Source organism: Rhipicephalus microplus, chromosome 3, assembly GCF_043290135.1.
Source record: "Rhipicephalus microplus isolate Deutch F79 chromosome 3, USDA_Rmic, whole genome shotgun sequence".
Lineage (NCBI taxonomy): Eukaryota > Metazoa > Arthropoda > Arachnida > Ixodida > Ixodidae > Rhipicephalus > Rhipicephalus microplus.
The window spans coordinates 54354340-54368147 of NC_134702.1; the positions used below are offsets into that span (position 1 = coordinate 54354340).

At 45.3% G+C, this 13808-nt stretch overlaps 1 protein-coding gene across 3 annotated transcripts; it reads left to right on the plus strand.

The window, feature by feature from the left end:
* The first annotated feature begins 807 nt into the window (after positions 1 to 807).
* LOC119187175 (putative palmitoyltransferase ZDHHC24) lies at positions 808 to 9684 on the plus strand. 3 transcript variants are annotated; one of them, XM_075889593.1, is made up of 3 exons: positions 808 to 947; positions 1422 to 1735; positions 7892 to 9684. In XM_075889593.1, exons 2-3 carry the CDS (start codon positions 1447 to 1449, stop codon positions 8290 to 8292), a joined length of 690 nt encoding a protein of 229 aa, XP_075745708.1. In that variant the 5' UTR covers positions 808 to 947; positions 1422 to 1446; the 3' UTR covers positions 8293 to 9684. The 3 variants fall into 3 exon arrangements, with proteins under 3 accessions (XP_075745708.1, XP_075745706.1, XP_075745707.1); XM_075889591.1 differs by lacking the exon at positions 808 to 947 and adding an exon at positions 955 to 1183; XM_075889592.1 differs by lacking the exon at positions 808 to 947 and adding an exon at positions 1174 to 1284.
* The last annotated feature ends 4124 nt before the right edge of the window (positions 9685 to 13808 follow it).

Below are 13808 nucleotides of genomic sequence, written 5' to 3' on the forward strand. Positions count from 1 at the left end.
CTAACTGATCCTCACCGAGAGAGAGAGGGGGGGGGGAATAAATGTAATTGGAGCAAGCAAAAGCCTTCGCTGGTGGGCAGAATTTAAAGAAAGCATGAACCTTGACCATCTCTTTGGTACGGTCGATCAAGTTTTGAGAAGCTGGGTTTCTCAGTTTGCTCGAGTTTACTGCTTTATTGATCACCTCATTACAAACCACCGCGATCGCGGCAAGCAAGGCGGAAAATAACAGAAAACTAAAGGGGGGACCTTGTTCAGCTCTATTCCTGACTGAGCCCATCTAAAACAGTAAATAGGTGCTCCTGCACACTGGTCAACTTACAATAGCTAGGATATGAAAATGCTGTAGACCCGTGTGCTCCATGGCTCTGAGAGGGTCAGCGCAGTCTTCCAATTTTATTTCTAAAATGGAACAAAAAAAAAGGAAGCAGACTGAATTAGTATATGTAACTCAAGGGATTCGTTTCAATGCCCATGTAGCTCATGGATCAACAAAGCAACGCCCGACACCGTATTTAATATATATGCAAACGACATCGGCAACCATACGGTGCAATGTTGTCCAGGCGTTGCGCAGCAGATATACGTGGCAATAACCAAAGTTCACGTTGTACCAGGTGCATTGATATGTTTGCCTAACCTCGGAAATTGTGTTGTTAAATGGGCATTGTCTAGTGAGCGCCGTAAAAAGTCGCGACACAAAGAAAGTGAAAGTCGCGGAGAGAAAAAGCGCCTCAGTGGCCAGCGCGCGGATCGTGCGGTAAAGGAAAAATCGGAGTAGACGGCAGCGCCGCCGCATCGTCTCGAAAATGTGGCCTCTCTAGCGCTCCGATCAGCGATGTTGACAGCTGACGCCGGCGACACACTTCACCGACCTCACCCTTTAGACACCATAGCAAACCATGGTCAATTTTGTGGAGGTTTTCACGCAGCGTCAGCCCAGCCCTGTATGGATCTCAGTGCTTTGGTTGCCAATCTTCTACGATAACTTTTATGAATTCGCTTGCTCCATGATCCATGCTGTGGGCCCGTCAAGTGAATGAGCGGTTGATGACTGCACTCAAAGCATGGCCGCGCGTAAAAGTATCATACCTGGAGGCTTCCGTGACCGTGTGTTGTTTCTGCTCATGATGTGCGGCATTCCCGTCATCGTGTTTTTCAACTTTTGCTTCGTCGCACCCAGGTTCGTCGGTACAGCCAACGCCGGCGTTTCGGGGGGGCGTGAGATGTTCAACACTCCACCGTCTCGCGTTCTCTTGTAGTACACCTGTTCATTGTAATATGGTATTGCCTTCCTTGACACTTTTTGTAGTTGGATGCACGCATGTCAAATTGCATATTGGGCAATTATTTTGTTTCGAAAGGGAGGCGTGCGTGTGCTAACATGTATTTGCTGCTGAGCCTTCCTTTATTGTGCCCAGGTACCACGACACGTTCAACAAGTTCATGTGGATGCACACTGCTGCGGCTGCATTTATCACGTTCAACATATACGCCAACCTGTTCAAGCTCCTGCAGACTGACACCAGTGCGCACCACGTAGCGGACGACGTACTGTTGCCTGGCTGGCGTTACTGTCCGGTGTGCGCGATGAATGTGCCGCCCCGCTCGCATCACTGCAGCGTGTGCAAAGAGTGCATACTCAAACACGACCACCACTGCATGTTCACTGGCCGCTGCATTGGCTACTACAACCAGCGATACTTCGTGGTCGCTCTCTTCTACATGACGGCCGGTAAGCTTTTCAGCACTGTTCTCCCGAAAATTCGCAAATCCGAAGCCACCATAGGCGGAGAGTATTCACTAAAGGGGCTAGAAGGTTTTCCAGCCTCTATAGTATTCACTGTGTGTGTGTGTGTGTGTGTGTGTGTGTGTGTGTGTGTGTGTGTGTGTGTGTGTGTGTGTGTGTGTGCGCGCGCGCGCGCGCGTGCGCGCCAAACACAAAAATACCACAATATCTATCATGATCTCGAGCGGGATAATCTAGATTAATTTTTCATTTAGACAAAGGCATCGATCAACATCAACACGTAGCTCAAAGTGAAAAATGAGGCTTGGGAATCACTGACTGCTTCGCATAAAATGGATAAATTGATTTCCATAGTGTATGGCATCTGATGAATTTTTCATTGTTTTGCTTTGCTTACTTTGCTGAAAAATGCACAAAACAAGACAGAGTGGGCTCATGCTGGCATTATGCTAGAAAATTCCACTTAAGATACTCAAAAATAGTTCTCAAATGTTAGAATAAACTATAGACAGATGCAACTTAGTCAGGGGAGGCCTCGCCCAGATGCTCAAAGTCTGGCAGCGTTTCCTCCTCAAGGCGGATGCACACAAACCTGCACCAATGGATGTGTACTCCAGACTGACATCATGATGGCCGTTGACCCCATCTGCATAGTACATTGCAGAGAGCAAGAGCGCGTCTATTTCTCTAGTCGTTAATGTGATCAGATGTCAAGCTTCGGTCGTCTGGACGATGCCTTCCCTGACTTCTTAAGTTGTATCCATCTATAGTCACCTTGTGCAAAACTGCATTCATTTTTCTGCCATAAGGTTGATTTCTGGATGTATATATGACTTCTGTTTTGGTGAGTAAACTAATAGTAAACCGTTTGCTGAACAATATAAAAAGCATACCATCTTTGTTTAGCACATTTATAAGCAGGCATGTCAGGCATTTATAAGCAGGTTACAGATTTGTAGACAACCAAAGAAATTACACTTTTATTATTGGCGAGGAAGTTTGCATGAAAGCATTCACTGACTGACTGTTTCAGGAACACTGTATCCTCAGAAGCATTTTAGTTTTCTGAAGAGCGATTGCTACCTGGTTCAAGACTTGTTTTAAAGCAGCTGTCTACCACTTGAAAAAAATATTTTTGATTTGGATGGAAATGAGATTCCTTGTCACATTGGTGGTAACAAACATGCTTTTGTCCAATAAAAAAGAGAACTGTTTGTTGAATTTTGTTTTGAAAGTCGTGAAAGTATGACAGGTAGCGTCACCCTAGCAATGGTTTTGAAGCTATTGGTGGGAACAAAAAAACCCACAAATAGGCTTACCTTGCTTGAAAACAAATGTGTAGCCTAAAATCATATTTTATGAATATTTTTCGTAGCTTTTTATGGTACCAGAGAGTAATGTTAGCTTTTTTCTTCTCGCACATTGAAAAAGTCACCCAGTACAGCTGCCAGCACTGCGTTCAGCAGCCTGCATACTGTGGAAAAAACTGAGCACAGTGTCCACTGCTACTCATAATAAAAAAACATGTTTCAAGTGAATAAAACGACGATTAGCTTCACGCACTTTTCAAGCCATGAGCATCAGTTCTCTTTCGTAAAAGTGTGTACCAATATTCAGTGATACTAAAGCAACTTCACAACACGATCAACTCTTATGGGTTTGACACTGAAGAAAATTTTGCCTTCAGGTTTGACTACACCAAGGTGCCCGTGCTGGCTGTCATGTCACATATGCAACTCGGAACACCTTAATTAAAACTGAAAACCAGCATGGACTTTCTCTTCTGTGAAGCCATTTCAGTAGCATGTTTGGCGTGAGTGGAACCATCGCAGATCATTTCACAATACCTGTGTACCATTGTTGTAGGAATGCATGAAGTTTTTCACTTGATCGTGGTGGTTCTTCAGGACAATTAACCAAAAGCTTGAAAGATACTTCATTTGGTATTTTATTTGGCAGTTTACGAGCTATAAGCTATCATTTCAGTGAATGTTGTATTGTTTAACAGAACCTAATTCAGCCTGGGAAAACTGCATGTCGTTTTCACTAACTTTCACTTGCACAATCATTGTCATGCATGCAACTATTGTTGGGGGATTTCACAACAATAAAAGATGACAATGTAGGTTGGAAATTCCATTTTAAGAACTTCTGCTCACTTTCCATCACTGTAGAGTTAGACCAGACGGTATGCTTTCTATGGCGACTCAAAAAAAAACAATAGTTGACAGTCCTTTTAACTTGTCATAGCCGGTCACTTCAGTTTTTCGTGAACATAACATAATTTGCACACACAAATTCGTTTCAGGAGTATTTTTCACTGAATGTTCGCCTTGTCACTAGCTCGTTGTCTAGGCTTCAAAAGCCTGGAAAAATATTAAAATAAAAGAAGTGGGAAGAAAGAGACCTCTATGAAATAGCTGCCAGACGGAGCCTCCAACTGTCTGTTGTCAATGGACAGAGATCCTCGATATGCTCTTTAAAGGGGCCCTCCAACACTTTTGAAGCACCTATTTTTTGTATGTGTTTTGCGTAGACCAATGACCGGGATAATTTTAGCATAAGTCCAAGCACTGATATCAAATCATTTAGCATTTTAATCGTGCAATAAAGCCACCTCATTGCTGCCGAACACGTCGGCGCACAGTGGTGCTCGCTAGAACTACGTGGGCGGAAATAACGACAATGAGCGCAGCCTATCACAGGACGTGTAAAGCCTTGCTCCAAAGCAAAAGGACCTGCTGGAGTTCTGGCAAGTCAGAGAGGCTCATTTCTACCAGCCTCACCCAGCTGTTCTAACGCGTAAACAAAACGGCGTGGTCAGGCACGACGTTGCCTGTTGCTATAGCAACAGCGTCATAAACACATTTGACTGAACAGGCAACAATGGTGTACGAGCTTTCTCTACGTAAGAGCTTTCAGCCCATGTCGTTGGAGGCCCTCCGCAACCTCATAGCAGAGAGTGAAATGTGGTCATGTCACCCCGCGAAATTCGTGTTTAGGGTAGGCAATTTTTTTCTTGTACTTTGAATTTTTAAATTTAATAACTTCGTACTGCGTGCCGCTATTGCTGCCGTTCTTGCTGCACTGTGCGTCCGTGCGTCAGTCTATGCTATCCATGAGTAAAAAATGGGGGGTTGAAAAGTGTTAAAGGGCCCCTTTTAAAAATATCCCAGGCCAATACCAAGAGGAGCTTTGTCCCCCACTAAGCTGTCCAAGAGAAGGGCGAAGACACGCATAAGAACTTTTTTATCTAGTCACCATATAATGTTGTAATGATCCCTGATGTGTAAAAATATTACTAGCAAAAATATTTGTATATGATGCTTCTGCAGGCCTGTGAAGAACAAAAAGATGGGTCCAGTTTTTTTTTAGACAACCCCATTTATTCCTGCTTTACAGATTTCTGACATCTTGAGGTGACCATGTTCATACAGGTTCACATTACCAATCACAGCACAAACGCTCATGTGAACATTCTTATTGTTTGCACTGTGAGGTAGTTGAACATACTACTTGCATTGAAAAAGCAGTGCTCACATTCACTGTGCACGAGTTAGGGGATGTTGAATGTTTTGTACATAATTTGTTTTTTTTTTAAAGGAAACCTGCTTTGCTTTCTATACTAGACGAAATTTGTTATTTGATGCTAAAAAAATGGTGTTTCTTTTACTGTTCATTACCTGCTCCAAATTTGTGCTTCAAAAGCAGCATATTGCTGCTTCGAAAATAGCTCCAAATTCTATTTAGGCTGTTGCACCACTGTCTATTGTAACAGACATTCAGGCCACCGCTAAATGCAAGAAAGACGGATTGCTTGCATTTCTTAGTTTTAAAATTAACTAAACAGAAGAATTGTGCTGGTATATGCAAAGCAGCTCATACTGGCCGCTACCTTATATTTTCATTCAGATCACCCTGCCAGCTACAAAGCACCAGTGGGAAGTATTTCAATAAAAACTGAACTGCACTGAACATTGAAATTTGACAACCGCAAAAAAAAAAAAATCAACCTTTTTCACTGAGAGCGAAGGTTGGCAAGATTTTCGGGTTTTCCGTGCTTGGAAATGAGCACCATTTTTGCATCGCACCATATACGCAGACGACATTACAACTTGGGTGTGCGATGGAAGTGATGGAGACATCGAACAGCTGCTACAGACTGCGGTTGAGGTACTGGAACAGTACCTTGTGAAAAGAGGTCTTCACTGCTCGTCAGAAAAATCTGAATTTCTCCTTCACCGCACGACGCTCAAGGGAATGCCTCCAAAGTATTCCACTCGGCATGCCTAGTACGAACAAATTTGCGTCCGCACCAAAGATGGGCAAGAAATTCCTCAGGTCAAGCAGATCAAGGTGCTTGGACTCATCATAGAATCGAATGGTGCCAACGCAAGAGCAATTAGAAATCTGGAAACTAAGTCATGAACATGATGAGGCTTATCAGAAGAATCAACAATGGACATGAGGCATGGAGGAGGCCAGTGTCATTATACTTATTCATTCCTTCGTGATTAGCAACATTACACACGTGACCGTCTACCACAATTGGTACACTGCTGAAAAGACTAAGTCAAACATCCTCATTAGAAGAACACACAAGATGGTGCTGGGACTTACAGACAGCACAAGCACGAAACTTCTACTACAGTTAGGCATGCAGAAATACCCTAGAAGATATAATAGAGGCACGCCAAATTTCAGAACTAGAGATACTAACCTGTACATGAAAGGGCAGGAGCATCCTGGACTAACTCGGGATAGCCTATCACAAGCAGCACGGCGATGAGAAATCCCTCCTCAGCCCCGGTCAGACAAAAGCTACGCATGGCTAACATGCCCAAGAAGATGCACCCCGAACTGAATCAGGGTCGAAGAGAGAGCAGAGCCTGGTCTCTACTACAAGCCTTTGGTAGGGACAAGGAAGCACTGTTCGTAGACGTGGCAGAATACAAGGATCTACATGCCTTCGTAGCAGTAGTCCTAAACACTGACAAATAATTGGTCAGCTCATGTAGTGTACGCAGCAGAAACCCTGAGGTAGCGGAAGAAGTGGCGATAGCCCTAGCCATAGTTTGCCCCAATAGCCGATACATACTAAGTGATTCACAGACAGAGGTCAGAAATTATGCACAAGGCAGAATTTCGCCAGAGGCCGCAGCTATCCTTAAAGCTAACGCAAAGTATATAACCTCCGAAGAGACGGAAGAATGACACATATGGTTCCCGGCTCACATGTCCCTCCACACCCCCATGCCCAACCTCAATGGGGAAGTCCATCGCGTAGCGCAAGCTCTCACATTCCCCGCCGTCGTCGAAAAGTCCTCTTCAGAAGATAGGCATCCCGTGGAGGGCTGGACAGAGAGAGATAGAATGACCCGATACTGCGAAGTTACGAACTTTTATAAAAAATCTAGGCGTATTTATCCGCCACCAAGCCTCGAACTCGACAGATCTGAAGCGGTAGATTGGAGACAATTGCAAACCCAGACTTTCCCCAACCCTATTCAGTTTAAAAGGATATACCCAGATGTCTATTCATATGATACATGCAAATTGTGCGGCTGTACTCACGCATCACTTAGGCACATTCTCTGGGAATGTGCAGTTTTAGCAAAAGAAAATGCAGTCTTCTCTGATGAGCCTGCGGCGTGGTGGACGGTTTGCAGCGGAGCTCCAACCTTCAAGATCAACTGTGGGCCATCCAGAAAGCCCGCGAGGCAGCGAGGAGACGGGACAGGGTCTCGGGTCCTCCTCGAGGGGAGGGGGAGGAGGCCTAGGCTTAGGCCACGAATTTGCCGGAGTTATAATAAATTTGTTACCACCACCACCTTTTTCACTGAACTCTAAAAAATAGCTATGCAGACCATTTCACTTGAAAAGTAATTGCAACAAAAAAGAAACAACCATTAAAAGAACCAGAGTTCTTATATTTGGACTGCTTGGTACATGTTTATAGAAAACGAGAAACAGTACATTTTACGGTCCAGAAAACGGACTGTCTACTTACAGCGAAAGCTTTATTGTGCATTAGGTAGTATATATACACTCTTAAATGATGTGACAGAAAGGAAAACTGTTCCAAATTGACACATGTGACGAGGTATTTGTGTTTACAATTCTATGTAATGCATTTTGCAGGCCTCTTGTACAGCCTCTGGTACAAGTGTCCCTATGTGCTTGAAATGCTTGGCGGCCTCAACCTGGTGACTTTGTTACACATGGTGGCACCCCATTTCGGCCTTCTGCTTGGTCTTGTCGATGGTTGGCTGTTCGTGTGCACTCTGCTGAACCTTGTGGAGTTGGTGGTGTTCTTCTTGTGTGCTTACCTGCTGGCAGTGGAGCTCATCTGTGTGGCCAGAAACCAAACCACCTATGAAAAGAGCCACGGCATCCGCACCTACCGCCGAGGTCTTGGAAGGAACCTGAAAGAGGCGCTGGGTGCCACATGGTTCCTTGTCTGGCTGTCGCCTTGGGTGCATTCCCCAGTTCCTGGAGACTTTGATGGTCATGCGGTGTGTGTGGAAAAAAAAGATCTGTGATCCGTGTAGCTGCTGCACAGGTTTTATTTATTAGTTCAACCAAGAAAACCTCATAGTCAGGATCACACAAGCATTAACTTCCAGCATTGTTTCATTGTTGAAGGTTGCAATTGATAACTGAATTTGCAATCATTGCAAGGCAAGGCAAAGAAAGCGTGCAAACATGTTCACTGTCTTTACACGAGCTATCATAGCCAAGTGCCACATTTCTCAAAATATCGTTCAACGAATTGCTATGAAGTAATGTCGAAAGTTAATGACCGTGTGTGCTTCAGCCTGTAAATTGTTTTAAAGAGTTGGAATCAATGGTTACGTTTGCAGCAACGACTATTGAAAGGATGCTCATGCACAGTGAGCCCAGATGGGCTTTGGTGTTGTGCAGCCTTGTGTCTGTCCTCCATTGTGTGTGCAATTGCTAAAAAAGATATGGCATATATGAGAACCACTTTGTCAGCCAATTTCTTGTTGGCGAATGTGTGCCCGGGTTCACTCATTGCGCCATGTGAGTACTTGTAATACAATCTTAAAGGCATGTGTGACTCATAGCTATGTATATTAACAAGGAACTTTGCTTAATATTTGTGTGTTTACGTACAAAGGCTCGTGAAGTGGTCTGATTCTGCTGCAACTCACGCAGGCTGAGCTATTCCCTTCCCTAAAGAGAGCAATTTGTTATATGATGGAACATTTTTCATTCATATTATGTGGCTCGTAGCAATGTATATTAACGAGAAACTTTGCATATGTTTGTGTGTTTACGTACAAAGGCTCGCCTTGTTCTGCTGCTACTCATGCAGGCTGAGCTATTCCCCTCCCTAAAAAGAGCACTTTATGTTAGATAATAGAAAATGTTTCATTCAGATTATGCTAAACATTTCACAATCTCTCTTCATGCTAATGTTCAAAGGCAGATAATGACAGCTAATTTATTTTATGTGTCACCACCTGAATGCTAGTGTCCTTGTGACCTGCTATGTTGAGTTTCCCGGTTGCCAACATAAGTGTCTGCTATGTAGGCACTTTCAACTTTCACCTTGAAAAATGTATCTTCATAAGTTTGTACTAATCTGTGCTTTTGAAGTATGCTTATGTCAATAATTAAGGGACAACAACGTGTCACAATAGGATTTGAAGAATGTAAAGGAAAAACTTGTAGAAGTCATTAAACCTTATTCCACAACACCTGCCATTTTAATGTAAACAACTTATTGCAGGCCTATTATGTAATAGTAAGTTTTCTAAGCACATCTTGAAGCTTGTGGGACATGATGTTTTCAGTTTATTTTAAAATTTACGCTACTTGGATTCGTCACCCTGTTGTTTAAGATGCAGCTGTTTCTGCTCGGCTGTCTGTGAAACCAGTAAACTGTGTGATGTGCGTGTTTGTGTGCACTTTCTCCGTGCTGTCTCTCTTTCTTCATCTTTAAGGGGAGACGCGGGTCGAAAAGTCGCGTTTTTTTTCCAAATTTCACCTTTTCTGTTTTTTGTTGCTTTATCATCTTTATACATTATATTTTGACATCTGAAAATATCACAGCGAAATAAGCATCAGAAGTCAGTGAAAAACGCGTCTGAGTGAGCGGCAGTGACGCGCGGCATCACGAAATTTACACAAAACGGGCTGCTGTTCGCGTGCTCGCGGGGCCGCGAAGAGAGCTGTCCGCCATATTGCGGCCGCTGGCTCGTGTAGAGTTGTCCTTACTCTCCACGATCCCGGTTCTTGAAGTCTCGTACGTTCACGAAAAATCTAAAAAAAAAGCAACAAAAACAGTCTTTTCCCGCCGTTTCAAACCGCGCGCCACTAACGCAGGGCCGCCATTGGCTGACAGCACCCGTGTTTTCTTGCCGTAGTTCGCTTCACTGTTTTCCGGAGTTATTTTTCGCTGTTTTCGTGCGATGGCAAGCCCGAAAAAGGCCGTTGCCGACCATCGGAAATACAGAAGTAAGAACAAGTTCAGAGGGAAGCGGCGGAGGACGTACAAGAAAGCCACCGCCAACGAAAATGTCCGCGACGGGCCAGCGGCCGGTAGGCCTAACATCGACCACGGCAACGTCGACCATGGCAACTGCGACGACGAGATCAACGCTGCAGTGAATTTTGTGAGTGCATCGCAGAAAAAGATCGCGTTATTCGAAAACGACGTCAGGCCGAATGCCGATCGTGCCGAAAGCGTAGTGCTGTGCGAGTTGGGTGCATTGACGGCCGTCGTCGCAGGCGCGGCATGCCCCGTTTGTCACGAGAGTAAACTCGCAGTTCGGGCACCGAATAAAAAGCGGAAAGGCCTTTCGGCGTTTCTGGAGCTACACTGCGAGAATGCGGAGTGCTCGGAGAGCATCCTTTCGTCCGCGTACTCGTCGAAGCGGGTCGCGTCAGATGGCGGCCGCGGTGCAAGCAGAAGCTACGACAGCGGGAGTTCGCGTGACGCCTTTGCCGTGAACCTGAAAGTGGTGCTTGCAGCGCGTGCCGTCGGTATCGGGCATGAGCAACTTTCACGATTTTGTGCAGTAGTTGGATTGCCAAACCCTATGCACCATAAGACCTTCCATGCTATCGGCAAAAAGATTCACAGTGCGGCAGTGAAGGCTGTCTGTGAAAACATGCAAAGGGCACGCAGCGTCACCAAAGAGGTGGCTGGTAACAGTGACGTGCCAGTCATGTTTGACGGCACATGGCAAAAAAGAGGCCACAAAAGCCACAATGGTGTGGGAACTGTAGTGTCCTTGGACACTGGTTTGTGCCTGGACTATGAAGTGCTTTCCAACTTCTGCCTGGCGTGCAGTTTGCATAACGACATGGGAGGCGATGAAGAAACATGGCAGGCGTTTCATCATCCCGTTTGTGAGAAGAATTGCGACTGTTCTTCGCATGCCATGGAGGCCGAAGCTGCAGTGCGCATTTGGCAGAGGACTGTGGACTATGAGACACCCCTGCGGTTCACCATCTTCCTAAGCGATGGAGACAGCAAGGCCTACAACGGGGTCTGTGATGCCAACGTGTACCCTGACACTCCAATTGAAAAAGAGGAGTGCACCAACCACGTGGCGAAACGTCTGGGCACCGGCCTGCGGAAGCTGCCAACGCCACTTCCACGAGGGGAGAAGCTGAAGGAGACCACCATCCAGAAGCTTCAAACTTACTTTCAGGTGGCCATTGTGAACAATCGGGGAAATGTCCACAAGATGTACACTGCCATATGGGCCTCATGTTTGCACTCGTGCTCAACAGACGGTGCTGGAAGTCACAAGTTCTGTCCTGCAGGCCCAGACTCGTGGTGCAAGCACCGACGTGCTGAGGCGCAGGGCCAGCCTGCACCGTGCCACACCCCCCTCCTGACCAAGGCCCAGGGTTTGGCAGTCCTCCCAATCAACAAGCGTCTCACAGATGCGAAGCTGCTTGCCCGGTGCCTCCACGGCAAGACACAGAACGCGGCCGAGTCCCTGAACAGCAAAATATGGCTGCTGTGTCCAAAGACCCGGTTTGCTTCCCGGACTGCTGTGGAAACAGCCACAGCCATTGCAGTCCTGTGGTTCAACCGGGGCCACGCGAGCTTTGAAAAGGTGCTGGAAGAGCTTGGGGTGCTTCCTTCGGAGGCCCTGGTTACCCTCAGCGACCGCCGAGACAGCATGCGCATGCACAAGATGAATGTGCGTCAAACCGCTGAGGCGAGGGCACACCGTCGCAGTGCAGCCAAGAGGGCCCGGGTGGAGGAGTCCTGCCGCACCAGCCGGGAAGGGAAAACCTACGGTGCTGGAGAGTTTTAGACAACTGATATTCCCTCTGGACATGTGTGTATGTGTTCAGCACAAGTTTCGTGCTACTGCGTTTTTCATTTTTGTAAATACAGACTTTCAAACTTTCAAACGCGTTTTTCTCATTTCGCAATTTTGGCCAATTTGCATTTTTTGCGGGAAGTGTTTCGGGCACTTAGAATGGTCATACGACGACGAAATTTGGCACACACATTGAGGAGAGTGCGTAGGGTGCCGATATCTACTTGAATCAGCACAACCTATCAGCTGTAAATATCTATTAATAAATTTAATGGTGGTCGAGTGGAAAAAAAAGGGTAGTTTGCTACACAGATGTTTTTTTCATAGTTTCAAAGTTGGAGCACAATTTCTAGCTAGATATCGGCACTCTATGGATAATAGGGAGCAAAAGGAGCCATTGAACAACTCTCTGCATGAACATTTAGTATGCGCGAAAGTTCCCGGAAAACTTATCAAGTTTCACCATTACTTGAAACACAACTCCCAAACTATTGCACTTATGTAAAAACTGATTACAGATTTGGAATCAGGAGGAAAAACTGCATCAGTGGTCCAATTTCTGAAGCTCTAAGTTGAATAACAAAAAAAAGTGCTTTCGAGGAGCGTCTCCCCTTAAAACTCTCTCTCAGGTGTAGGGTAGCATACCGGTTTTTCTAGACTGGTTAACCTCCCTGCCTTTCCTTTCTCTCCTGTTTCTTCCTTTGAAAGTAGCCAAGCAATCACATGCGCAGAAGTACGTCACGGCAGAGAAAAAGAAAACTCAAAACGGCTTGTCTTGCAACAAAAAGAGCCGGTTGATGTATGGCTGACCCAGTTAGTGCCACTTTTTCCTGATGTTATGTGCTTCCAACAGTTCATGTGCTGTAGTCTCATTGCTTATGACCAGATTTTCAAACTCGCGAAATTGCGTCCGACACTTTCTAGTTCATATAATGCGAAGGCAGATGTACATTGCCTTTATTAGTGGCAGAGGGTTCATGCTCAATTGTTAACGCTATGACCAGTTTGATCTGCGTAGGCTCTCAGATCAACGGTGTCATATAAACAATACCAGTAGCGAATTCAACAAATAGTTCGGTTTGCTTCTTCAGACAATTACGCCTCTTTTTATTACAAAAAGTTTTCGATCGGAGGCTGACGAGTCGGAACAGCACCAAAAGAACATCGGTGCATCATAACTAGCAGCAGACTTCATGGAATTGTGGGTCATGGTACTACTTCAGTGGTCGTTAATTTTCAGGCTCCTGGGCAGGCTGTTTGTCTTGGGTGCTTCGCCTTCTTGAGGAAAGCTGCTGAGACAGCTTCAAAACCCAGGCATGGATAGCTTGTTATAACGAGCTTAGTCAAGTGTTTATCAAAATTGGCCCATCTTGTATGGGGTCAGGACTTCATGAGCATAGATTCTAGGCAAAATTTGGCAGTTCCTTATTTTTCAAGTTTTGAATGGACAGAGTTGTATAGCGTGAATGCTTTCTGCTACTCTAGGCTATAGGACCAACAGATGTCCTTACTGAAGGAATCTCAATTGGATTGAGTCATGGGAAGCGATCTCCAATGTAAACAGCATGCCCATCCTGTAGTGCTGAGAAGTGGCTAAAATCTGTTCCACAGAACGGCTAAACCTAAAAGACATAGTTTTTCAAAATAGCTAAGTAAATTATTATGCTTAAAACCTTCCGGAACAGTTTTGCCACTAGCAGGCAGTAATTCACCATGACTAACGAACGAAAAGTATGGCAGAGCAT

What these genes read in the sequence shown, in the direction of transcription:
- LOC119187175 (XM_075889591.1), top strand. Translation starts at nt 1,068, where the DNA reads ATGGCCGCGCGTAAAAGTATCATACCTGGAGGCTTCCGTGACCGTGTG. An exon ending in TTTTGCTTCGTCGCACCCAG is followed by an intron (nt 1,184 to 1,421) that starts GTTCGTCGGTAC and finishes TATTGTGCCCAG; the next exon opens with GTACCACGACACGTTCAACA. An exon ending in TCTCTTCTACATGACGGCCG is followed by an intron (nt 1,736 to 7,891) that starts GTAAGCTTTTCA and finishes TGCATTTTGCAG; the next exon opens with GCCTCTTGTACAGCCTCTGG.